The 27,776-nt window shown below is 36.9% G+C and overlaps 1 protein-coding gene across 2 annotated transcripts; it reads left to right on the forward strand.

The window, feature by feature from the left end:
• Nucleotides 1-291: 291 nt before the first annotated feature.
• On the forward strand, nucleotides 292-22,520 carry LOC139115962 (V-type proton ATPase subunit E-like). 2 transcript variants are annotated; one of them, XM_070678446.1, is made up of 9 exons: nucleotides 292-448; nucleotides 868-933; nucleotides 2,466-2,575; nucleotides 4,662-4,887; nucleotides 7,160-7,254; nucleotides 8,540-8,627; nucleotides 17,724-17,809; nucleotides 21,628-21,774; nucleotides 22,393-22,520. In XM_070678446.1, the coding sequence occupies exons 1-7, from the start codon at nucleotides 416-418 to the stop codon at nucleotides 17,763-17,765; spliced, it is 660 nt and encodes a 219-aa protein (XP_070534547.1). In that variant the 5' UTR covers nucleotides 292-415; the 3' UTR covers nucleotides 17,766-17,809; nucleotides 21,628-21,774; nucleotides 22,393-22,520. The 2 variants fall into 2 exon arrangements, with proteins under 2 accessions (XP_070534547.1, XP_070534539.1); XM_070678438.1 differs by lacking the exons at nucleotides 17,724-17,809; nucleotides 21,628-21,774; nucleotides 22,393-22,520 and adding an exon at nucleotides 14,206-14,403.
• The last annotated feature ends 5,256 nt before the right edge of the window (nucleotides 22,521-27,776 follow it).

The following is a 27,776-nucleotide window of genomic DNA, read 5'->3' on the forward strand; positions in this document are numbered from 1 at the left end:
TTCTCAATCTGAAGCGTGCTACTGGCTATGCAGGTCATGGGTTTCTTTGATCAGGTGACCAGATACAGTGGGTGACAGAATAAGGGGTGTGGGAACGTAAGTATGCTAATAACATGATATACCTCAAGTCTTTGTCAAACAATGTATGAAAACTGAAATATTTATGTCAAACAAAGTATTTTATATAAATTTACCGTGCTTGGTTTACATTTCTTCCATGAAAAATGTATTATTTGTCTTACAGCCACATATAGAACAACGTACACCCCTTCTTACAAGTACACTCAACCATACTCACATGATCATGTGATCATCAGCCATTTTAATCGTGGGCGAGCTGGATCGGTTGAGGGCAACTTGGTTGATATAACGAATTGATTTTTTTGCCGTGAATTACCAAACGTAGGACATCAAAATGGCTTTGAGTGACGCAGATGTGCAGAAACAGGTATGTTTTTGATCCATATTGTCTAAAATTCCAAACTGTGCCACTGAGAGAGCACTGATAACATTTTGATGGTGTTCGTCCGGACATCTTCTGGTACGTACCTTGGTCTGGGCGACTGGAACTCAAAAGCGATCAGTGTAATAATTGTGGAAAACATAATGTAACGACATTTCTTCAAAAAACCTCAGGTATCTGAGGAAAAAATCTGATAAGTATGATTCATATCAAGTGAGAAAGGCCCTACGGAATTACTCGTTTTTGCAAAGCACATTCACCCAGGAACCGGCCGGCAAACATAGTTTCAACATGCGGGTATGCCGTACCAAGCAAAAATGTGTTACACTTTTTACTACCAGCATCACATTACTTCCGATCATTCGCAGCACCAAAATAAACCCCTTTGAAATGTTGTGTTTCAGATCAAACATATGATGGCCTTCATTGACCAGGAAGCCAATGAAAAGGCCGAAGAAATTGACGCAAAGGTATGTATGTATGTATGTATGTATGTATGTATGTATGTATGTATGTATGTATGTATGTATGTATGTATGTATGTATGTATGTATGCATATGTGTAAAACGATTGTAATTGAGATTGTTGGAAGTTCATTGTATCCATGTCCACATTCATATATTATTGAATATGAACAGTTTATGTAATGAATAAGAACGGTTATCTGGCTTCAATACATAATGGTTATCTGGTTGCAATACATCAGTTTGGGTGTCATTATCTAAATTGTTGTGGCTTTTCAAACTTGCCTTTTGGTGTCAGAAGGCCAACTGAACTGCAACCAAGAGGCTGTTAACTTGAAGATTCTGTGCCACAGTTAGACTAATATAATAGGATCAATGATTAATTAGGCCAAATCAAAATAACGTCTGCTTCCAGTAACCAGGCTAACCCTATTTGAAACTCTCTTACACTATTTTTTTTATCATGTAAGAGTTTGCCAGATTTTTGCTGTAGCAGGAGTTTCTAAAATGTGATCATTCTGAAAAATCAAATCATAATTTGACTCCACTATTGCTGATTAAGGTAGTTCGGGCCTTGAAAATGAAAGACCTAAACTTTTGTTTAAAATTTCAACCATTCTCTTTCCAAATCAATAATAAAATCCATTGGGTCAAAATGTAAATTTTGGTACTAGAGAAACAAATTACCCCAGATTTATATATACCGATAATTTTGTTCCAGAGTGTGTAGTGTTGTTGAGTGAATCGTATTATCTACCCACTACATCTTGCGAATATTAAAATAACACCAACAGGCCAAAAGAAGGGCATTAGTATTTCTAAATATATCTCTTAACCTGCAATTACATACAGTATGTCTTCAACTAAGATATTTCAAAATTCTAGTTGTTTTAAGAAGTGACATAAATTTTCACTAACTTTGATTACCTTTGTTTCAATATTGGGACAATGCAGGAAATCGAATCAAGTGTAAAAGTTTGTCAAAATGTATTTATCAATTCACACTACATTTGTAATGAAGTATCTAGATTTTGGAATATCTGTCTGATGTCAATATATGTATAAACTTGGGATAAAAATTGCCAGAAAATGCTGAATTTGTGAAAGTGTCTGGTATTTATTTGTTAAAAACATGAATGTTGAATAACTTTACTGGAAATACTCAATTTTTGATTAAAGGCCAAGACATTGTGATAAAATAATAGAATATGTTCATCAAATAAATATCGACCATCAAAACGTTACAATAAATTAAATATTTAGCTTGTGTTTGATCTTACATTTCTATGGTTAAGAAATGTCATAAAAACGGGAAACGTGGTTGATTACTATTTAGCCTTTTTCCATGGCATTGAAACTTGTATGTCCATTCGTGTGGATGGCTTCACTCTGTACAGGTGATGGCTGTGAGGCCAATAGTTAATAATTGCTAACGTTATCGTCTGATGCTTGATAATACCATATAATTTAGTTGTACATAATTTGGTTGTCATGAGACTCCGGGTAAACTGAAATGGTTTGGTTGCTGCTCTTCTAGGCAGAGGAAGAGTTCAATATAGAGAAAGGTCGCCTGGTCCAGCAGCAACGTGTGAAGATCATGGAATATTATGAGAAGAAAGAGAAAAACCTAGAGCTACAGAAAAAAATGTAAGAAAACAAAGCGTGACACCCCCTGTACACATCATTGAATTTCACACACTGTTCATGTGCATTGACACACTCTGTTAAACCAAACATCATCTCTTCCACACAGCTTACATGAACATGTACGGTATGATAACCTGTTTAGCAATTTCAAACTTATAACTCATAATTTAGGAATGAAAATTTTCAGTTTTTGAAAGAGTCATTAAACAAATATGTGCATAAAATTTTTATGGTAATATGTGTGACATGTGAGTGTCACAAAATTCTGTTAGGTTGGTTGACATTATTATTATTGAATGGGTTTATTGATGCATAAACTTTATAAAAAAAGTTTCAATTTTTAAATACACAGCCTTTATTTAGGAGTAGACTCATACTTCATAGCCAAAAGTAAAGCAGGGTTATGCTTTTTGTCTGAACGATAGGGCTTAAGTATCTCAATTTCATACAAACACATTAAAAGACAAACTGCAAAGAGGTCTGACTTCAAATTTATAACACTACCTCACTGATTTCAATAGAGAAACTTGAATTAAGGTATAAACATTTAGAAGGTCTAAATTTATCACAAAAAATGAACAAAATAGTAAGCCTGTAATTAGAGGTGTGTAACACAAAATGATAGAAACTCTGTATATCATAAAATGTGGAAAAAAAAACTTTACAGGGGAAAGTCATATATCTTTCATCTCTGCAAAAATACATCAATAAATTATGTAGTATTAGGGAATGAGAGACCAGCCAACAACAAATTTTGAGACCTTGAAATGCCATCAAAATCCTCAGCAATCCCACAAAAAAATGGTGATGAATATATTGAATTGTTCTTGTCATATTGTTTCATACATTCCAACAACAAAGAATATCTCTGCAAATACAGGAAAAGTAGGGTAGAACTTGCATGAAGGTTGAAATACTTCATGATCTTTTAACCTCAGCAAACTCTGGTCCATGACAGAGTGTTTTCAACTTTGCCACAGTGTACATATCATTAACTTCAGCCATTAGGTCAAGGGTCAGCGTGTAGAGGCCCAAGCTATAAATGCAATTTAATTTTAGCACACTGACACACTGTACAAGACAAATACACTATCAACATGGCTGTTACAAAATAAGTTGTGTGACATTGTTATTGGGTGAGAGGTGCCTCTGCAGATTAGATTGAAATGAATATAATTTTGCTATTTACATGTAACTAACTTAATATCTCTGTCAAAATAATGTCATATGAAATAGCAGGCCTCTGATTTCAGAAACACAAGAATTACAAATGAAATAGTAAATTTCAAAACCATCAGCAAATTTGTAATAAACTGTACTCATATCAGTGTAATACGTTTATTTACAATTTAGCACCTTGGTGTTTTTACTAAATCCAAGCATAATTTGTCATTGTTGAGTTTTGTGTTAATGTCAGACTATAGATTACAGTAGTATTTATTTGAATTTGTTTTTCTTGTTTTCCAATTCTAATATTTGGTGTGATACAAAATATCACCGTGAGTGGAAACAAAATTACGGTACGATGTACCGGTATGTGACTCTATGTGCTGGTATAGTGCATTTGTTATGTTCATATATTGGCTCTCTATGTTAGACAGACACATTGTATGTAGAATATCAACGAATAAACTATTAGCATGGTTATCACGACCCATTTCAAAGTCACCGACTCACTGATTAGTTACAGCAAACCAGCATTGAGCAACAACTCGAGTTGGACCGGTAGCTGAACAGTTGATTACACTAGATCTACAATGTACATGTATCTGTTTTTAGTAACTCTTACAGCTGAAAGGTAGAAGATGTGTTTGCTGAATCTAAACCAGTATTACACACTGAGTTGACTTGTGGCACTGAATTTGCAACCCACTGAATGTTAAACACATTTCAACACAGAGTGAATTTCTACAAATATATACCTAAAATTAATATTTTTGAATATGATCCAGACTCTTAAGCATACTAGTACTCATTTAAATGCCATAGTAATATCTGGCTCCTGTTGAGCATATCAGAGACAAAACTGCGGACCAAACACAAGGGTTATTTATAAAATCTGAAAACTATTCTTTCTCATCCACAGTCAAAATTCCAACTTATTGAACCAAGCCAGGTTACGAGTTCTGAAAGCTCGTGAGGATCACGTAGAATCTCTTTTGGAAGAGGCAAGGATGCGTCTTGGAACTGTCACAAAGGATACGATTAAATACAGCAAACTCCTTGAGGGTCTGATCACACAGGGATTGTTCCAGCTGCTAGAACCTGTGGTGGTTATCCAAACTAGGAGACAGGATACTGCTTTGGTGGAGGTAAGAACAGCTCACAGAATGCATTGCCGTAGAGTGCCGGAATCATACCATGCTAGGGGTTGTGTTTCTCACAGATCGAGACAGGCACCCTAGCACATTGTCAATAATGTTCGCTATATCACAGGTTTCGCAACACACCACAGTGGTTATCCTTGAGATTGGCATATACATGTAATCATGCAACATGTTTTCTGCCACACAATCGTAATTTATGCTAATTTATGCATGGTTATTTAGGGTCACTCTAGACATCCACGGGTTATAAAAAATCTGTTAATATCTGAAAGGCATTGTTGAAGACAAAAAGTTGACAGAAAAGGTTCTATAGTCTTTTCTGGAGATCTCGTCAATTGACATGAGAGTAACAAATACTATCTCCTTCATGTTGCTACGTGTACTCACCCGCAAGAGTTCTTCTACAGTACCAGTAGTTACAGTGAAACTGTCTTGATACATGGAAGGAAACATCTTCCTGATCCACAGCTCGTCAGTCGGCCTCAACTTCACTTACCAAATTGCTACAGTCAAACTATCATCAAGTTTTGAATTCAATATTTGTGCTGTACTATGGTAGGGTCTTATATACTGATATACTTATACAGGCAGAGTTTGCGTTTACGCAAAAAAACGTGCGTATTTACGCATTGAAATTGACTTTCTACGCATTTTTTCATTGTTATGCGTTTTCTATACGCAAAGGAAAACAGTAAAAATGTTTCCGAAAGCACTCCCCGCGAGTGAGCTTAAGCGACAACCAGACGAGATGAGTGCCCGTTTGACATTAAATTTGTTGCAGCATTTCTGTCAATCACTCATTTTGTGTGGAAAGTTTCGGATTCTCTGGGCGTGGTCTGAAAAATCGGCATTGTAGTTCAAAGGCACGTTATCATGTCAACTGTCCTATGAATTACGTTGCTAATTTTCAGGCGAGCTATAGTTTCTGAAACTTATTACACAAAGTGAGTGATTGACAGAAATGTTGCAACAAATTAAATGCCAACTGTGTACTCTCATCGCGTCTCACTGTCCCCAAATTTGATCAAAGCACACATGCAGCATGGCGTCGAAGCAAACAAATCTATTTTCTTTCAACTTTGCTTCATAAGACCGTGAAAAAAAATGATTCAGAAGGTCAATCGAAAGACACTACCGGGCTACCCAACATGGAGAACACGGAGAAGCGCAGTGAAATTGAACTCATGTCGGAATCCACAACGTATTGTCCTGTTATCGCCGATACAACAACAGGGGATCAGCGCCAGAATGAAGCCGTAAGCCGTAATGATAATGCACGGTTACCAAAAATATCCCGTCCACAACCACACGCAGGCTACCAAGAGCAGTGGAAGACTGAATATCCAGCTACGTTTTGATGTAATCAACAACAAGACACTGCTGCACTGCCAATTATTTGAAAAAAATGGAAAGCGTAATGCTTTTACCCGTGGTTCGGCCAATGTACAAAAATCCGCTGTTAAAAGGCACATCAAGACTGGATACGTATAAGCTGTAATAACTCTAACTTTGGGTTGCCCGATGTTTTGACGATCGCATGTATACCCTTCGCTGTTACGTTTCAGCATGTTTGAAACACAGCGGGGTTGTTCAAGTTGTTTGTTAAACTGTTTCCATTAAAATAATCTTACATCGTTCAATCCGAATATGTAGTGTAGGTTTATTGAACGGCACATTGTATTTTGCAGTCAGTTTTTTCATCAATCGAGTGCGGAAGTGAAATTACGCACTCAAATACAGCCATTACGCAATTTTAGCAGACTAATGCGTATGCCGTACGCGAGGAGAAAAAGTTACCGCGAACACTGACAGGGTTCTCATTATTCCTGTACAAGTACAGTTTGACTGTACCGTAGAGGAGGAATTCATACATACACGAGTAAGCAATTACTTTCTAATGAATACAGTATTTAGTCTTTTGTTAGAGACACTCCTGGTATCTTCAGCCAAGCAGATGTAGGTGAAATATTTCAATTTGTGATAGAGATACATATAGGCACACCTACCTAAGCAGATCACCACCATCTTTGAGAAAATCCCTAATTTTGTTTGAGGTGGGCCCTCCAAACCAAGCAGATTATCTTTTACAGGAAGATTTGACCCATGGCACTGTTTGCTAGGTTGTACCAGATACCTATAAGTCATGACTGCAAAATGACAGTGCTAATAGGGATTTACTGACAGAAAATGAGCGAGAAACATTTCCAGCCAGGTTTGATAAGTTCTGCATAAACTAACCAATGTGTTCTCTCTACAGAGTGTATTACCTCAGTGTATTGAAGCTTACAAGAAAGAAACAAAGAAATCTGTTGATGTATCAGTAGATAAAGAAAACTTCTTAGACAGTGATATGTAAGTTCAGTCACTTCTTAGAAATATCTTCATCTGGTTCCTTCATGTGTGTTGTTCAAATTGATTGAAATCAGGCGAACTCTTTAGAATCTAAACCTAGCAGCGAATAATATGGTTGGCCATCTCTCTGTTTTTCATCAACCTATATATATGTTAATAACTGAACAAAAGAATGTATTTTAATGATATAAATATGCAAATTACCCATTGTTATGCAAATTATCCACCCCTCTGATTTTCAAGGCTGTTGAGAACATTGATGTAATGATGATTTGATAATATCAATCAATCAATCAAATTATTTATAAAGCACCAGTATCCTATGTATCCATAGTTCAGAGGCATTGAAAAGTTATGAAGCAAACGCTTCAGTAAATAAGTAAGTTTTAAGATTCTTTCTAAAGCTAGTGACTGACGGCTTCTGTCCATGTTCAAGAGGAAGTTTATTCATCAATCGAGACACGGCGCATGAGAATGCTCGTCCACCATATGATTCAAGATTGTAGCTTGGCTCCTTTAATAGACATTTAGCAGATGAACGCAGAGTCCTTGTAGTTTGCTTTTCCTGGATGAGGTCGGTTATGTAAGTTGGTGCCAGACCGTTGAGCGATTTGTAGGTTGTACAAAGCACTTTGAATCATATTCTGGACTGCACTGGCAACCAATGAAGCTTTCTGAGAATAGGTGTAATATGTTCGCGTTTCTTGGTACGGATAATGACTCTCGCAACGGTATTCTGTGCATGTTGAAGCGCCTTGATGTGATCATTTGGTAAGCCATATAAATATAATCCAGTTTGGATGAAAGTACAGCTTGAACAAGTTTCTGACAAGCATCATTGGTGAGATAATGTCGGATATGTCCGATTTTTCGAAGATGGAAGTAAATGGATTGTGATGTAGTGGATATATGTTTCCGGTAAGAGAGGTGACTGTCAAATTCAATGCCAATATTTCATGCCGATTCGGTCAGTGAAACAGAACTCGTGCCAATGGTGATGTCATCAATATGGCAGGCGTGTGGCTAAATTTGGAACGAAAAAGTAGCACTTTCGGTTTGTCATCGTTGAGTTTTAACTTTTTTTGAGTGATCCAGAGCTTGATGTCACATACTGCCTTTTCCATAATATTGACTGAAGACTTGGTGTCAGATGGTGCAAAAGATAAGTGCAATTCCATCTTTATGCAGGTGACAATTAAGCAATAAAGCATACCCAGCGAAGGTATACCACGAGATTTTGACCAGTTCACGACATATGCACTAATTTCCTCACATTTCCACACAGATCTGGTGGTGTAGTGTTGCTTGCACAGCGTGGAAAGATCCGAGTTGAAAATACTCTAGAAAGCAGACTTGAACTTATCAGCAAACAGGTAAGTTGATGGTGGGGAGAGTTGTGGGGGCAGTGCAAGAGGGGTTACTTGAGGGAAATGTTCTAGTGAGGGTAAGATAGAGTGTTGAAAGAGAGAGGACTTGGAGGGATAGCAAGGGTGTAAGCTTTGTCCCCTCTAGGCAAAATTGAAATGCAACTTGCTCAGGAAAGTTTTCTCTTAAACAAGACGATTTACATGTGTACCTAGTACAAGTACCAGTATAGGGCTACCATGTCAAAGTTTTCAGACATTTCTGAATCATGACTCAAAGGGTTTGTGAATCACAGAGCATACTGTCTAAGCCAGATGCGTTGTTGAACACAGTGTTCATAACACTCACTGAATTTTCCGTACCTGTTACAAACTGGTTACCAATGTTGTTGAGTATGTGTGGCTGGATGTCTACGAACAAGAGCAATGAAAAGACTGAAGATTATTGGACACAAAACATATGTTTGAATTGTTAGTAACCAAGAGAGTCCAGCCATACCATTACTTTCACTGTAAATTATTTAGAGCCCCTTAAAAATCCCTTTTAGTTCACAACCAATGGTGTGTCCACTGATCGTCAGTCATTCCAAAGCACCATTCTTTATTTCCATTTACAACAGTATTTATGCAGTGTTACAACATGTGTCGTGTGATCCTTGCCTTATGTATTACTATTCAAACTACTGAAGCCACCAGCCGGGAAAAATAATAATCCTAAATATTGAAACATTTCTCATGAAGAAGATAGTGATAGATTTTAATCCATGCACAGATCCTTATGTTCCAAAAGTTGGTCAAATTTCTAGAGGTCAAATAAAATATATGTATGTTGAAGAAAACAATAGTAGGGGGAGTTATAGGGTCAGATTCAGACTTTTAATGAGGCTTTCATTTTGACATGTACTAGCTCAAACACTTGTATTGTCTATCTGAATTTGTTTGTAAAGGTATCCAGTTTTCATTTCTGTCTCGTAGCAGTGAAGTATTTGTAAATTTAGAAAATCAGCCAGTATGGTATGTGAGATATGTAAGCTAAGCTTGCAAAGCTCCAGCTAAACATTAAATTGCAAAGCTCACCTCATTAACTTGGCAGTTCTCACGTGGGTGACAAAAATGGCTTTGCCTGCAAAGCAGGGCAAATCAAATCTCTTTTGTCATCAGCCTGCAATGCTTAGGTACTTTAATTGCATGTGTGACCTTTGTGCATATCTTTTTATTTTCAATTTACTTCGTGCTGTTTTTGCAAATATCCATCCAGTTATGTGCATTCCATACACACATCTGTTGGTTACGGCCATGCTTCCAAATCTCCTCTTCTTAAACCATACTACAGCCATGTCAAAATCATCACAGTCCGTGACCAGTGATCTACATTCATCTCCTGCCATACACTGAATATTGCATCATGTGATATATGTATGTCGCTTCACAATGTGGCAATGCTGCATGCACCCCTGTACATCAACCAAGGAGGAAAAAGCCCCAAATGCAGGTTCCCATTCCATTCATGTACGTTACATATACTGACATAGATCCAGAAAGTGGTATCTCCTGGACCCCTCCCAGTATTGTAGTCAGTTTAGACTCTCATATCAGTTGCCTCAACATAAAAACTTCTGAGCCTTGTGTTCTTTCAATTCAAAACTACATCTTCCATTCTACATGTGTGCATGGGGCCTCTTTTCCACCAAGTGGTTACTGATAAACATCCTATGCAAGCCCCTCAAAGTTCCAGAAGCACGTTATATACACCTTTCTTATGGTGCGTTACTTTTATATAATTCGGTGACCAAGAGGCATGTTGATAAATAGCCCTCGTAACTAAGAATTTAACCCATGAAGACCCCGCTGTGATGATGATCAAACACATGCTTAGTTCTTGATTGTATACCACTAAACTCTTTGGAAGAGTTCAGCCGACTTAACCCACTGCAATGGCCTTGTTCCCTTTGCAAGTACACTACCACCCAACAGCCATACATGTACCTGTATATGTGTTCACATTCCACATTCACTCTCACAACATACACCTGTTGAAACCCATTCACAATCAAGTCCCTGTCCAGCTCATACTTCATAGCCAGAAGTAAATCAGGGTTATGGTTTTTGTCTTAGTGATAGAACTTACATACCGGTATCTTAACTTTTTGCAAAGACATGAAAAAAGACAAACTGCAAAGAGGTCCGACTTCATAAAACCACTTCATCTTTCACATTTCAAAAGAAAGAATTAAATTTAATGTATAAACATTTAACAAATCCAAATAATCAAAAAGACAAACAAACAAACAAACAAAATATGAAGCTTGTGTAGCATCATGTCACTGAGTTAGAGGTGTGTACATTTTTAAGTAGAAACAGAAAGTTTTTATTCTGTGTGACTCAATTGAAAACAAATGGTCCCCTTTTTATCATTTGATTCACTGAGAAGGACAGAAAATGTACAAAAACTTTCTACGTTGTAAATTGTAGAGAAACTAAATTCTTAACACTGGAAAATCATATATCTTCATTCTCTGCAAAACTACATCAATAAATTATGCAGTATTGGCGAATGAGAGACCAGCCAGCAATGAATTTTGAGACCCTGAAATGCAATTAAGTGCCACAGCAATCACACATAGAAATAGTGATGAGTATATGGAATTGTTCTTGTCACATGGTTCATAGATTGCTACTACAAAGAATTTCTTTACAAACAGGGAAAAGAAGGGGATACTTTGCATGAAGGTTGAAATACTTCAAGATCTTTTAACCTCAGAAAACTCTACGGTAGTCCATGTAAGAGTGTTTTCAACTTTACCACAGTGTACATATCATTAACTTTGGCCATTAGGTCAAGGGTCAGCTTGAAGAGGCCCAAGCTATAAATGCAACTTAATTTTAGTACACTGACACACAATGTACAAGGCACAAGGGTGTTACAAAAAAAATTGTGCGAAAGTGTCGTTGAGTGAGAACCTTTGTGCTTTTATTAGCTACTATAGACTATAGTCTATAGAAGCTATTGGGATGGGTATCCATCCGGCATCCGTCGTCAGTCTGTATGTATGTATGTATGTATGTATGTATGTATGTATCTATGTCCGTTTGTGAGGCGTCCGTCCACTCAAATATCTTGAGAACCGCAGTATACTTACTGATTTAATATTTGTTGTGTAGATTAAAAATATGATTTTGAGAAACTATTTTTTTTTATTTTTTGATATTGTTGAAAATAGGCAAATTAATGCCAAAAAGGTGTTTTTGGTAAAAAATCTTCTTCTTCATAACCACTGGTCAGACAGCTTTGTTATTTTGTATACAGGTCCCTAGGAATAGCCAACTTAGATTTGTTCAAATTGAGATGAAATATGCAGATGTGTATTTTTAAGGAATTTTTTTGTCATTTTGGTCAAAATTTGACTTACATTGTATGTAATTGTTGTACTGTATAAACCCTATCAATTCACCCAGAAAAAATAATTAATATGATTTTAAATAATTGAATTAATTAGAAAATCATCAAAGCCAAAATAATTTTAGTGTGGAATTATCAGAAAGTTCAACTTTTTTTGACAGTTCATAGTGAAATGCTTACCATCTTGGAGGATTAAAACATGTAAAGGCAACTTTCCTGAATCCCAACTTTGATATATTCTGAACCACCATTTATGTTATCTAAAAGAAATTGCTCATAATAGTTTGTCATGATAGGGTGGTCAAATAAATAGAGATAGAGAAAGTTCTAATTTCCATTTATGGTTGACTTGGTAAGGATAAAATAAGATTACTTTTTGAGGAAAAAAATAGAGTGGTCAATTAAAAGAGTGGTCAAAGTGATAGGGTTTTTATGGTAAAGCTGGGCTGTAAGATTCCTCATGTGCTATTTATAGCAATTATGCAATCTGTGTAAACAGTGCAATGAAAGTGATTCCTTATAATGCTTTTGATGACCTTGAACTTCTTAAGTTTCAAACATCTGTCTCTTCAGTGGGCTTTCTCTGAGTACGTACAGTCTCAACTTATTCACCAGAACTTACTTACAATGTTAATTTGAAAGTTAAAATGTGCTTGGTTAATAGGATGAAAATACTGATATTAAAAGATAACCAGCTCAAGATTCTTTATAACCTGACAGATATGCTGTTTTTTATGACGTAAATCTTGATTTAAGCAAGTCTTGTTTACTTTAATTAGAATGTAATTAACTCTCGTTTATTTGCTATTATTGACTAATATAGTCTGATGAAATAAGCAAATCTGTATTTTTACGGAATTTTTTCCATTTTTGGTCAGGCCATCCTGAAATGAGCAATCAAAGATATCCACCTTCTTCATCAATACATGTGTCACAAAAGGTTATTCTCTACATAACACAGCAGAGCTCTGTCAACTGTTGAGTCGCTTGTTTTTTCAAAACCGCTGGTCAGACAGCTTTAATATTTGGTTACATGTCCCAAGGATGACCTTAGTGATATAATTTCATACAGACAGGAAATACTTAATTTTGTATCCATGTCTATAGTAGCTTCAGGGACATTGGCCCTATGTTTAAATCCAAGCGTAATGTGCTACTTTTGATTTATGTACCGGGTATGTACCATGTATGAATGTTAGATTCTGGATTACAGTAGTATTTGGATTTTCTTGTTTTTTCAATTCTAATATTTGGTGTGAAACCTAAAATCACAATGAGTGGGAAACAAACTGACGGTAGACTTTATCTCATTTTGTGCACAAGTATACATGTAGTGTATACAGTGTGTATCATCTTCGCTTGCCAAGGCCTGCTGTTCAGGCAGCTGGATGCTTACCGAAATCAGGCCTTGGCCAATCAAGCCCACAGATCATGGCTTCAAAGCGCCACTACACGACTGAACGAGACCTGTAACTAGCCAATCAGCGATCGCTGTCGTTGTTTACATTTCATTTCTAATTCTTCCCGTACGCATTCAAAGCGAGAGTGTAAATTTGTAACACTGTCTTGCAGCTTAGCTAAAGTATTTAATTTGGCGAAGCATGTTTACAAATGAAACTCAATCCAACACGATCGTCAAGTCCTCCGCAAACTTTGTTAAGAATGCCAAGTAAGTGACTGGGAAACATTGATGTGAAGATTGTTCGTTGATCTATGTCGCAGTTGCACACTCTGCACTTTGCCGGCACCATCTCGGCTTTCTCTGTTTACGTAATGTGTGCTGTGATTGGTCCACCTGATTGTCAAGTTCTATCAGATTTTCTTCGCACAGTATATCAGCGTGATCACACACGGCGTAGTTAGTGAAAGACTCCTGTCTGGCTAACAAGCCGTGCGAGCGGACGATGAGTGTGTACCGTATGTGCTGTTGATATACCTTTGATTCTTTGTTCAGCACATTTCAACATACATGTAGAGTCAATTTCTACAAAGTTAGAACTAAAAATTTAATACATTTTCAGTACGGACCAAATTTCAAATCTGAACCAGACTCTTAAGCGCATCCTCTTTTAAATATCTTGCTTGTGCCAACCATATAAGAATTTATTTTCCATTTGAAACACAAAAACCATGAACCTTACATTATAAAATCTATAAAATCTGAAAAATATTAATTCTAATCCACAGTCGAAATTCCAACTTCTTGAACCAAGCCATGTTAACAGTTCTTAAGGCTCATGAAGATCACTTAGAATCTTTTGGCGGAGACAAGGATGCGTCTTGCAACTGTCACAAAGGATACGATTAAATACAGCAAACTCCTTGAGGGTCTGATCACACAGGGATTGTCCCAACTGCTAGAATCTGTCATGGTTCTCCAAACTAGGAGACAGGACACTGCTTTGGTGGAGGTAAGATCAGCTCACAGAATACATTACTGTAGGAAGCGGGAATCATACATTACTTTGTAACAATTTTGTGTACATTGATTCTAGGGGTTGTGTTTTTCAGTGTTATTGACTATGTCATTGACAATGACCTGTTGATGCTAATTTATGCATGATTATCTAGGGTCCCTCTGGATTTCCACAGAATTTTCAAAAATTGGTTGATATCTGAAAGGAATTGTTGTACGAGTAGTAGTGTTTTTGGTAGAGACATCAACAATTTCAGCCAAGCAGATTATCAGTAGCCTACCAATGTAGGTGGAATATTCATTTTGTTATAGATATACATATAGACACCCTTACCAAAGCAGATCATCGCCATCTTAGGCAGTATAGAGATACATTTAGGCACCTTGCCCAAGCATATCACCACTACATGTATCTTGGGGAGTGTAGGGATATATATGGGCACCCTCAGCCAATCATATCCCCACTATCAAATACTAGGCAAATCACTGTACACAATGCAAAGTGCTATAATTACAATGCACCTGTGTTTTGTGTACGGCGATTTGACATCATCAGTTTGCGGCTATACCACTTGTAAAATTGCGCTTACTGATATGATATTGCTTGTTTGTTCAAGAAATTCAATGACACTGTTGAGTTGTGTTCCATCAGACAGACTAGACTGATAGCATTTCATTAGATGCAACATGTCTTCATTCAACATGTCTTCAGCAAGATGATTACACATCTTCTCAGCATTACTTGGTGCTAGATGAATATCTGAAATCTTCTGATAAATAGGTCCACTGTTCACATCTCTATCCCATTTGACTGCTCTCACCCATTGATTCCATTCAATAGGTAGACCATTCTTCACTAAGGCTCTCTTATGTTGTCCTTCAACATGACCACTAGAAAGGACTGCATTTCTCAACTTCTTCATGTTGTGGGAGAAATCTTGTGCATGGATGATAGATGACGTCGGGTTAACTAGATTTGGACTGGTATATTGATTTTCAGACGATCTTGTAGCAATCTGGAAATTTGACTTAATGAATTACTTGTTTTCTTCACCACCATCTTACAGAATATAATCTACCTGGAAGTTAAAATCATAGAGTTTAGCAATCAGATCCCAAAGAATTATATGCAGTTCTGATGCCTTTATTGATGTACCGGTACATGGGAAATGGCAAACTGGAAATCTGAATCCAGTGTATCCCAGGAACACAACCTGTAGTACTTGAATTGCCAGATGCTGTGTTACTTTATTTTCTTTCAATAGTTGCAAGTTGAAAGCTTCGTCCCTGATATCAAACCAACCTATTAGTTTTGGTTTGCCATCCTTCATCGATAACATCACATCTTCCTGGATCTTGGTTTCATCATGTATAAGACCACCAGCCCATCCATTTGCTGGCAGCTTTGCTTCCATGGCTGCCTCATGCATCCACCGTAGAACATCTCTATTGATGCCGCTGACTTGATGGACTCTATTCTTGTATCTTCTTAGTTGTCTGTTGGAGGGAAGGATAAGCATGTTGCTGTCTTTCAGATCACAGTATGATCTTGGACTTCTTGCCCACAGATGTAAACATATGCATGCTTATGACATTTGTATCCCATTTCATGCTTTTGGTGTTATTTTGTTTCACTTTCAGAGCTTCATGTTGACTCTGCAGAAGAACTTTCATGTGTTCTGGTGTTCCTGGAAATAGTTTAAGATTTCAGCTACATGTAAATCAGCTTGGTCATCAACATGCAATTTAATGTCAAGTTGGTCATCCTGTGGGGTCATTTTATGTGCAGAATTATTATCACAGTTTTCCTTCTTCATACATTCCATGTCTTACTTGTCTTCCCAGGTATCTTTTTGACATCTGTTACAAGTTGTTGTTGCACACCATGAAAGTACTTGAGAGCATTGTCTTGATCTCAATGTGTTTATGTTGACTCCTTGCCTCCACTAGTGCTCACTTGCTCCACTAAACAGGCCCTTTTTACACCAAATCTTTCTTCCTTTGTGATGGGAGTGCCTCTGCATATTTTCAACTTTTGTACAGATGCAATGAAATTTCCCAGATTTTCCTCTGTAAAATGAGTTTTTGATGCAATATCATTCACTTCCAAGTCAAATGATTTTCCACATATCTCTAACTGCCACTTCACATGGCTGTCCAAGATGACTTCCTGATTGACAATGTTACAAATTACATGTATGTTAGTGCAGGGTATGATGGTAACTCTGTGTAGACTCAATGATAGGGTTGCAGGTAAGCAATCTGGGAGGCTCTGAAAGTCCATACGCGAGTCTGTACTGGTTTTCCAGGTGATTTTCCTGTACAGTCCCATATTTTTACCAGTAGTCTTATCTCTGGCGGTTGACACTTTAACATTTGGAAAGACTTTTTTGCATTATTCTTCCAACAATACCTTTGTTAGTAGCAGTACAACCAGATTGCGTTGATGCTGTGTACCCGGTATGCCAAAGACACTGTGCACTTATTGTTCCATTTGGGTCACTCTCAATATGACATTGAATCCTGTAAATGAAATGTATAAAATTACCTTTATCAAATATGATCAGCAGATAAGGCCAAACTAATGAGATTCTGTGTTTTGTGTCTCATCAAAATATGAAAGACAAGTAGTTAAATCAACGCACAAAAATTTAACATTGGCATAGTTTAATTTGTTGATGTCAGGTCTTTTTAGGATTTATAACTACAATACAATTGAATTTTATAATCTGAATATTATGTATCAAGTCTGTACGTTCTTGTATATTTATGTGTATTTATGTATATGGAACACCACAGGAGATAAACACTATGTATACTGTTGTGTTTCATATATGTTCATAAGTAATTATATCATACCAGTATATTGATGGTGCAAGTACAACAATCTGATTGGGCAAGCTGTGAAAAGAAGTGTGGTATCTTCATTAAAACCACGGCTTTCACACGCGTGAACTCTCGGCTTGAGCAAAAATCCTCTTTTGATGTTCCATGCCAGAATTTCAATGTACTGTTATGATATTATAGCAATAAATCACACCCAGTGATGGTGTACCAACCGGCTTTGACCATTTCATTTTATATATGCACTCACTATTGCTCATGCACATATGTCATGAAATGGTCAAAATCTCGTGGCATGCCGTTGCTGGGTGTGCTTTATTGCTTATACAGAAACGGGTATATCGAGTATTTTACCTACAGTAGTGATATACCCCTTATAGAGGAATACAGCAACATCTTATTTTAATACAAAATCGTGAACATATCAAAATATTTTTATTTCTAGGAGAAGCTGTTGTTTACAAAAGTGAGGATCATGGCGATGTAAATTTCCTCAGAAAGAGTCGTGTACCTTCAGCCTTGCATTTCAAGGTAGGTGAACCAGTGATATTGACTGTCAATCTTTCTAATAATCTTGTCAATGGGCTATGTGGTTAAGTAGTAGCTCTGGAGGGAGATACCATACACTACAGTTTCCATCCACTGGACAAAATGTTGCCATTAGACGATACAATCACAGTGCATACTGTCCAATTTCTAAGAAAAAAACATGGCACACACTTTTGCTTTGACAGTACACAAAGCCCAAGGTCAGACACTGAGAAGAGTTGAAATTGATTGTAGGAACGTGTCACAACCAGGGTAGATTGAAGTTGCCATCAGGAGAGCCAGTGAGAAAAAAGGCTTATGCATTCTTCTTCACTCATTGAAACGTCAGCCAAATGCAGTAGAGGCATTTTACAGTAGGGAAACAATTGGTCTTCACAAGGACGGCCATTGTTGTAAGCAACCTGTCAACTCAAACACAGTTACCAGTACCAGTTTGGAACCTGCTGTACACTTACCACAGGATGATAATGATGTGATGAGTGAAGAAGAAATCACTAGAGTGATAGAATCACTAAATGAAGTAGAAGATGACAAAGAAACAGATAAGTCTGATCAACAAATACATCAGTCTGAGTGTGTCTATGGAAGTGTCTCATCAACACCTGACCCTCCAACTGTGATGCCAGATGATATGTTGATCAGTGAGGATCAGCTTTTGGCAGAAGTGTATGATGATCCTGTTACTGAAGCCCAGCTACAGTTCAACACTCACATGCAGTACTTTGTTGAACATCCTGAAAAGGTCAAAGGCTTTTCTGACAGTCTGTGGTACAACCTACACTCCGCTTTTGAGACAGGTATCAGGCAGCAAGGATGAAAATCAGCACACTACAGCATTTTACCACAGAGTTGCACTTTTCACATTGGATTATGATTATAAAATATATGTTCAGTCCGTATTTGATACACCCAACCACATTCATCCCAATATCAAGCAGCACTTTTTTTCATTTCACATGTTAAGGTAGTACGCTACCATTCCATATAGGGGAGCGCCCTCTTTTGTCCAGAAGATGTACATGTTCTTTTAGACTACCTAACCTGGTGAGCGTGAATAACAGGACAAAATGGCAAAAATCATGCTAGTGACCTCATAACATTTCTTTCAGAAGTTTTATGAATCAAAACAACCGAAATTATATTTTTGCACTGAAAAATCGACAGTTATTTTTATTTTGAAAGATCAGTAGAGAATAATTAACAATTGTCGCTCTGACATAATATCAGTAAGCTAGAGGGTCAGATCTCAGGTCTAACAAAATTCACCTTTTTTCGTCACTTTTTGCTGTTTATTACGAAAATTTGCGTGGTGACCCCAACTTTTTTTGCTTCTAAATCAAAGAACACTGTCTGTTTGATAGATATTGCTGTACTTTTTAACATTTTGAAAATTATTTGTGCATTTATATGAAGTTTATATTTTAAAACCGACTAATTTTACAGTAAAATGATAAATTAAGGGTTTAATATTTAATTTTTAAGACAAGACATCACAAATTTTAGTTGATTGTCCTAATGCAGCTGTCCTGGCAATGCAAAAATGTGGTATGCACACTGGGATCTGTTAATCGTTTGCGATAAAATAAAGATTCTGCTGGTAAGTGCAAATTTCGCAAAATGGGAGATTTAGTGGTTTTCTGTCAATTTTGGCATGCGTTTTTTCAAAAAATTTGCATGGGTACCCCATATTTTTTCATATCTTTGCTATGTACACATAAAGATTATTTCAGAAAAGTCAACTTCAAGAATGTCCCAACATTTTTTGGAATGGTAGCGTACCTCCTTAAAGAAAGTGTTGTCGAACAGACTGCCCTTCAAGTAAAAAGCAGAGCCATAACATTGGCTCAGACCATGCAAAGAAATGTCTTCAGAAATTCACCTTGAGGAAGAGACAAGGTACGGTACATACCGGTACATGTACATGCACATGGTTGGCTTGTTGTGAAATTAATGCACAGGAAAAAGGATTGGTTAAAAGATATCTATACAGCAGAAAGGTAATAATGTTAGTAGGGAAGACAGATAAACAGGTACAACACTTAGAAAGGCAATAATGTTAGCTAGGAAGACAGATAAATAAGTACAACAAAATAAGACCACAACTGAAGATTACCTGTCAAAATATTTACAAGACAAAGAGTCCCTGAAGAGACTAAACGTAAACAAAACATTCGAGGAAGCCTTTGTAATATCAATGATGCTACCTTTAATTTTTATCACTCCTTGATGATAGTGTCAGGAAATTAGAAAGCAAAGAGAATATGAATATCCATGCTTAAGAGTTTAATAACTTCATGTCAAGTGAATTGCTTAGGAATGAAGATGTGGAAAAACAATCAATTGACTTGTTCACTGCAGATCACGTCACAGAAGAGTCAATATCTCTTGCACGGCTACCATATGGAGAAACCATGCTAATTAAGTCAATGCTTACAGAATTCATTTAGAAGTACATATTGATGTCTTCTGCTCAATTCAGAAATGAGTATCTCCAAAGTGTCAAAGTCCAGAAAGAAGGAGCTCACAGGAAGCAAATAAGAATGTCAAAGAGTGGTTCCAGTTACAAGTCCTCCATGAATGAACTGTATGAAGGCAGAAGCAGTATCAAAATGGCTTCACACACACACACCTACAGAGTAAAGTGGAATCGAATCCCAATTTCTTTGATTCCAGAGAATTCACAGAGGCAGAGTTGAAAATAATCTGTATGGCGTATGATATTCTATTTTCCAGGCCAACACAAAGTTTGTGACAGGAATGAAATTAAGTAGCATAATTTTATCAGTTGACAGAGTGCCAAAACAAACAGTATTGTCTAGGGGTATAACCCAAGGTAGGATATACTGGTTAGGTTGTATTGTTGAGCTGGGATGTTACTTTACAAAACTACAATTATGGACTATTCTTAAACATTCTGCATGAATTCATGACTGATAACTTAACTAACATCAGTTCAACAGTTACCATGTTCTGTTTGCTGTAACATTTCGCTATTTCTTGAGTAGTTTTATTTTAAGTTATGTATCAACTGCAATTTTTGGTTCAAATCCCTGAAGCAGGATGAAAAAACTCAATATTTGGCTCATCAACACAGCATACATGTTTACAGATCACAGTTATTATTTGAAATTGAATTCAAATCGAGATTAGAATTCATTTGTCAACTACATCAATGGCCATTACACATATACAGGCTGTGTTGACAATCAGAATATTGGGCACTTTACATGGTTTAGCAAGGGCCAGAACTCTAGTTGATACACAGGACCTCAATACTAAATGAATAGCTGAAAGTTACAGCTAATTGCCCTTTAACAAGAAGAAATCTTGTATTAACTGGGTTAATAACCCAAGCCAATAATTTTAATCCTTGTTCACATACTTGAATTTAAATTGATGCGTTCCTTGAGCTTACAATTGGCAACAAAAAGACTGGGATACTACACAGCAGGTATTGTACAAAATATACATATACAAGCAGTGCATTTAACACATGTAAACTAGGAAGTGCTGATTAAATCTCTTCACTGTTTTCCTAGGAAGATAGGAAAATTGAAAGGGAAATTGATAGGAATGTCACATTTGTATGATCAAGTTCTTTCTATTGCAAACAGCCATAGTTGCTCTTTGAAGTTAAAACTAAAAGTGAATGAAGATGTTCGAGGAACTCATAGATTGGGTTTGTCTCTGCACCAGTGTTACTTTTTTGAATAACTTCTAGCATGTCTTACCTTATTCTTGTGTTATTAGCATACAATACAGTATCATGCATCACTGTTCTGTGTTGTTCACACTATTAGGTCACACAAGATTTGTATGTGAGTCAGACACCCATCCACAGACCCATAAAATGGATCCTCTACCAGATGGAGATATTCTAATACACGCTGGAGATTTCACTCAACAGTGGTTGCCAAAAGAAGTTGAAAAATTAAACGATTGGCTAGGTTTGTTACTGACATTCCCTTCCATGCATGTAAAGGGATTGTGGCTACAATCTAGATATGAGTGTTTTCATTTCACTGTTGCAATGTTGTCTCCTCCAAACTTCAAAGTCTAATTGTCTTCTAGTATTGTTTACTCAACATGTTTCAATGTCAAAGGTCAGTTAGCAAACATACAATAATTCATCGCTCTCTAGAGTTCATACCACTTATATTGTGTGTAATTAGGATGTCAAATAGCCCATGTTCGTATGCAAAAATAGATATCAACTGCTAAATCAACTACACCAAAAACCAGCTCAGTGTGACTCCTTAACATATTAACCAAAACTAACTTTGCCTCAGTCCCCTCCTTCCCTCATTCAGCTCAGTTCTAACCTAACTTGGTCTGATATATTTTTCAGACTATCCCAGAGAATACATTAAAATAAACTCATAGGTGTGGGCTTTGTTCGTATGCGAAAAAATATATAGCAATGTCTTTCTTTCTACGCCGTGCAAATCCAAATCAGTTGTCGGAGCACTTTATCAAAGGTGGAGATCCAGAGATTTTTGCAAACAGCATGAAAACTCTCCACCTCACCTGAAGACTTTTGTCATTTATTACAATTATCTTCACAGGTACACTACCATACAAACACAAGATTGTCATTGCTGGTAATCATGAATTGTCCTTTGACCCCGTTACAATCAAATCTTAGGAGTGCAAGCAGAGATATGATGAAAGTGAACTGAAAGATATGTCTTTGAAACTTACCAACTGTACTTACTTGGAAGATTCAGAAACCAATGTTTTGGGATTCAGAATCTATGGTTCACCATAGTAAGTCTTAAATAAACTGTCAAACCTTATGCTCACTATTGTATTGGCTTTTCAAAATGTGTAGTAATATCAAAATTATACTATTTTATACTCATTTTACACATATGAAATTTAAAAAAACAATTTTGACAGTTAATCTCAACCAAATGAAACCCATGGAACGATAGATGCATTTGTTTCACCTGATTTCATATTTTGGTGACATGACTTTTAAACAGCAGTATTTCCAGAGAAAAATCATTTGATTGCCTTATAATATTAGGTAAGGAGTGTCTGAAAACACAGTGAGTGTATTCAGAGTATACAGAATACAACAAAAGACCTGGAAGAGGTCATGAATTACTTCAAGTGTGAAGATCCAAGTTTTCACTTCAATTTTAAAATGCAAACAAAGTGTACAACTACATGTACCCCATACCTGACAATTGTTTGTTCAGTTAGCAAATCCAGTGTCTAGAGAGATTGTGGCAAAGTAATACTTACTGTACCAGGTACATAATAAAGGGAAAAATATTATTTGGTATAGTAGTGGTTATGTTCTCCATGAGACAAAAGACATAATGTGTAATCGCAGTTCTCTCCAGAAGCATGGTCGATAATTGCTTTTCACTGCCTAATGATCAGATGTGTGAAAACCATGTTACACATCTGATCATCAAGCAGTGAAAAGCAATTATCGATCATGGCTCTAGATAGATATGCAATTACACATTATGTCTTTTGTCACAAGGAAAGCATAAAACACCTCTAACGAAATACCAAAATATATTTCCCCTTTGTTATGTAAATGTAGAGTAAGGGGCCGTGGATAATGAAAACACGCACACGATAAACACAACTTCTGTGTTTAGGGGGAGGGAGTTTGGCTGTATTTCAATTACTGTGTGCAAAAATCGCACTTCGAGGTTTCCTATTGCAACATCTGCTGCACTTTCTCTGTATGGTAAAATATCGCTACATTGTTTTGCATGTACCAGGCAAGTACAGCACTGGCACTACACCAAAATCGGTGCACGAGTAAAATAACGTAACAATTATTTTGGATACATTGCTTCATTTCATTCTATTGGTTGCATCATTGTTGAGTTGGCACTGAACAGAGATTGATTTTAGAGGGGGTATTCTTGTGGGGGGGTGATCGGTAGCATATGCGCGATTTCATAGCAACATGATCACCAATTGTTGGATGCAGATACAGAATGAGGCTTAGTTGGATTTTCGCACTTCCAAGGAGGAGGGGGAGGGGGTTGAGGACGAACGCATGTACATGTAGTTTCGTTTATGGTGCGCATGTTTTAATTATCCATGGCCCCAAAGTATGACTTTGCTAGTGCCTCTGTTTTGATGAAACTCTGAAATCATGTGTCAAGGATTCAAACCACAACTATACATACTTTTGTAAGTGGTAGTATAATAAAGTTAGTCCAAACTTCTGTCACCAGCAGTAAATGTCATCACATGTTACAATAGTTCAGTAACAAAGATGCATGTACCATTAATGCATATTCCAACTGGAATTTTGATGTTTATAGTTTGTCTTCCTTTTCTCCAACATTTTTCCCATCAAGGTAGCCAGAATTTGTTGACTGGAAACTTAACCTTCCAAGGGGTCAACCAATGCTGGATGTATGGAACAAAATTCCTGAAGGCATTAATATCTTAATTACACACGGACCTTGATCCCCTGTGTAAGTAATGTGTGTGTATATGTGGCTTTGTGTGTTTGTGTTTTGTGTTCATTTTGTAAAAATGGGAACATTTAGTCTGCTGCATGTTTGCCATGCGTTGCTTCAAAGCGTATATGTTCTTAAATCATGGTACTGTATTTCTGAAACACTTTTTGTTTTTTCAATGAATGTATCTGACATCTGTATCAAACAATATGAGCAACGGTTATTTCACTGTTGATCATTTGGGAGCCATGCATCAAGCCAAGCTAGGTCAGACATTGGTGTGAACCTATTGTTTAAAGCACCAATCGCAGTAACTTTTGATACCTGTAATACTGTCATTATATTTTTGGAGGAAAACAAGTTCATATAATATTTGTGTCCTCAGAGAATGTCCACTTTGTACCAATGCAAAAACAAGTATTCCTGTAGCGATTATTGACACACATGCAAAAAAGTGTTATTTCTTCTATCTATGCTTAGAAATACATATTCTAGTATACCGGTACATTCTTAGATGTTAGTGGATTATTTACATTCTGTTCCCAATATTATTTTTTGAAGGTCATGTCAGAGCAGAGAGCTCAGGCTGTATGGAATTACTGAATACAATTGAGAAACGAGTGAAACCGAAATATCATATCTTTGGACACATACATGAAGGTATGAATGTACTTATGTTGGATTATATGACAGAGCCCCCATGACCTGTGAGTGCAAGTGCACCGTACTAGGGATATTTACACAAGTACTGCAGCAGTTGCGAGTGAAAGGACAGCCAAATACACCGCAGCAAGAGTGCAAATACTGCTACAACAGCACACTTGCACTCACAGGTCATGGGGTTCTGTGATTATTACAGATGTTTCATCTTTTATTTGTATCATGCATCTAGAAAATCAATATTTAGTCGTGTGCACTACTTGTCTGTCAAATCCTTTAACATGATTTCATAAGCTTCAGCTCGACTCTGCGGTGTTATATAACATTGACATTATGTAATGAGGCATTGAATCAGCTTTCACTTTTCATTGGTCAATGCCGCCACACTCTCTGTTTTGATTGGATAAACTACTGTATTGTTTTCTTGTTTATCAAGGATGACCTCAGAGGAACGTCGGAGAGCTTCAATTCTGTTCACGGTCACTTACACATATGTCACAACTTTGCACAAGCCATAGATTGTCAAATGAAGAGAACTTTGCACATTTTGAGCTTGAAATTATTCTTAGTAAATGATTGATGCAAATAAAACTTTCAAGATTTTTACGGGAACTTTAGGAGTAAGATACGACAAACATAGCTTGTTGAACAATCTTATTTCAGTCTCCACCATGGCACATAAGGGCTCACTGGTTATCAGTAGCGTGTAGGACACACAAGCACAGAGTGTACTGAATGCAAAAAATGACATTCTAAATATTCCTAAAAGATTGATAACAGGGAATGTTCTGTGAGAAATCTACTGGCAAAAACGTCTCTAAAAATGTTACTGTTTAATTGGCTCAGCTGCACACTGTTATGTAGGTCATTTCCCCACACTCATCATGACCTGAGTTCAATTAGTCTAGAACATTCTCAAGGTCACTGCCCTTGATGACCTCACAACCTTGAATTCAATTAGTCATGTTTGGAATGTTCTGGAAAGTTGATTAGTTGTGTAAGGGAGATAATTTTAGAACAGTAATTAGCATGTCAATAAAAGTTCTAGATTGTTCTTATATGCCTTTATAAAAGGGACGTGCACAGCTTCTAGTCAGACTTTTGGGATCGTGTCTCTTGTGTGTTACTAAACTCCAGCAGTAGTCATTCTCAAGACTTTTCAAGACCTTCACTGTCAACGCTGGATTTATACTGTGGACTTTGTGCAAATTCAAGCCTGCAAGCCAAAGGACTGCTCATTCATCCGACTGACTGTTACAACTCTGAGACTGGAGCTTTGCCGTCCCAGCTGAGATAAGTAGTCTGTACACTTTTAAAGCTTGTACTCTGTCCCTAACTTAGCAATTAGTTTTGTTTTCGTAATAAATTTTGTTTAAACGGAAACTGCTGAGTTCACCCTTTTGTTCGTTTTCTCTGCACGTAACAAATTGGGGGCTTGTCCGGGATACGAATATTTTGAGCCGTTTGACAACATTTTGACAGCCTTTTCAAAACTACTGTATACTGTGAACTCAGCGAAATTCAATCATGGCGGAATTCAAGCCAGACGAATTTATGGATGACCTTGATCAGGACACATTTAATTCCCTCAGAAAAGACAACCTCATAGCACTGGCAAATTTCCTTAAAGTAGATGTCAAAAGATCTATGCGCAAGCGAGAAATACAGTTCAAGATTGCAAAACATTTAGTTAATTCTGGCCATTTTGAGGAGTCTGCCTTAAAAAATTATGAGCCTGAGTCTTCCTCTGAACTCAGAAAATTAGAATTAGAATTGCGGACAAATTTGGAGATTAAGAAACTAGAATTACAAATGGAAGAAAGACAGAAAGAAAAAGAATTACAAATGGAAAAAGAGAGACAGGCATTAGAAAAAGAAAAAATACGAATGCAGTTAGAAATGGAAGAAAGACAGAAAGAAAAAGAAAGGCAGGAAAGATTAGAAATGGAAGAAAGACAGAGAGAAAAAGAATTGCGATTAGAAGAACAGCGATTACAGGTAGAAATAAAACGTTTAGAGCTTGGACAGTCAGGAAAATTCTTCCCTTCAGACAAGTTTGACATCACTAAGCATTTCAGGTTAGTTCCCCCTTTCCAAGAAAAGGATGTTGATAAATATTTCCTTCATTTTGAGAAAATTGCTCAGAGTCTGAATTGGCCTAAGGAGTCCTGGTCTATGCTTTTGCAGAGTGCTTTGGTGGGTAAAGCCAGAGAAATTTACATTCAGTTGTCAGTAGAGCAGGCTTCAAATTATGATTCTGTGAAGGAATTAATTCTCAAGGGCTATGAGTTGGTGCCTGAAGCTTACCGTCAGAAATTTAGGGATTGTGAGAAGGTGAAGGATCAAACTTATGTTGAATTTGCTCGAACAAAAGAACAACTGTTTGATCGTTGGTGTTCTTCTGAAAAGGTCAGTCAGAATTATGACAAATTACGACAGCTTGTTTTGATTGAAGAATTTAAAAGGTGCATCCGGAGTGACATCAAGACGTTTATCAATGAACAAAAGGCAGATACATTGGAGGTTGCTGCACGTTTGGCCGATGATTATTCATTGACCCACAAATCTTCATTTCTCAGCAAACCATCCCAGTCCTTTTCATACAGAAACAATGCAGGTAAATTTAACTCCTCCTTTTCATCCAAGAATTTTTCAAAGGACAGTAGGAAATCAAATGACAACAGTTCACAGAGTTCAAGTAACACTCCCACATCATCAGATCCCAAGTCTCAATCTCCTTCTGACAAACAGTTCGGTACACTTTCTTGTAATTATTGTAAGAAAGACGGCCATTTAATGTCAGAGTGTTTCAAATTGAAAAGAAAACGTGAAGGTCAAAGTGGTCAAAG

This window comes from Ptychodera flava, chromosome 2 (genome assembly GCF_041260155.1).
Source record: "Ptychodera flava strain L36383 chromosome 2, AS_Pfla_20210202, whole genome shotgun sequence".
In the NCBI taxonomy this organism is placed as follows: domain Eukaryota; kingdom Metazoa; phylum Hemichordata; class Enteropneusta; family Ptychoderidae; genus Ptychodera; species Ptychodera flava.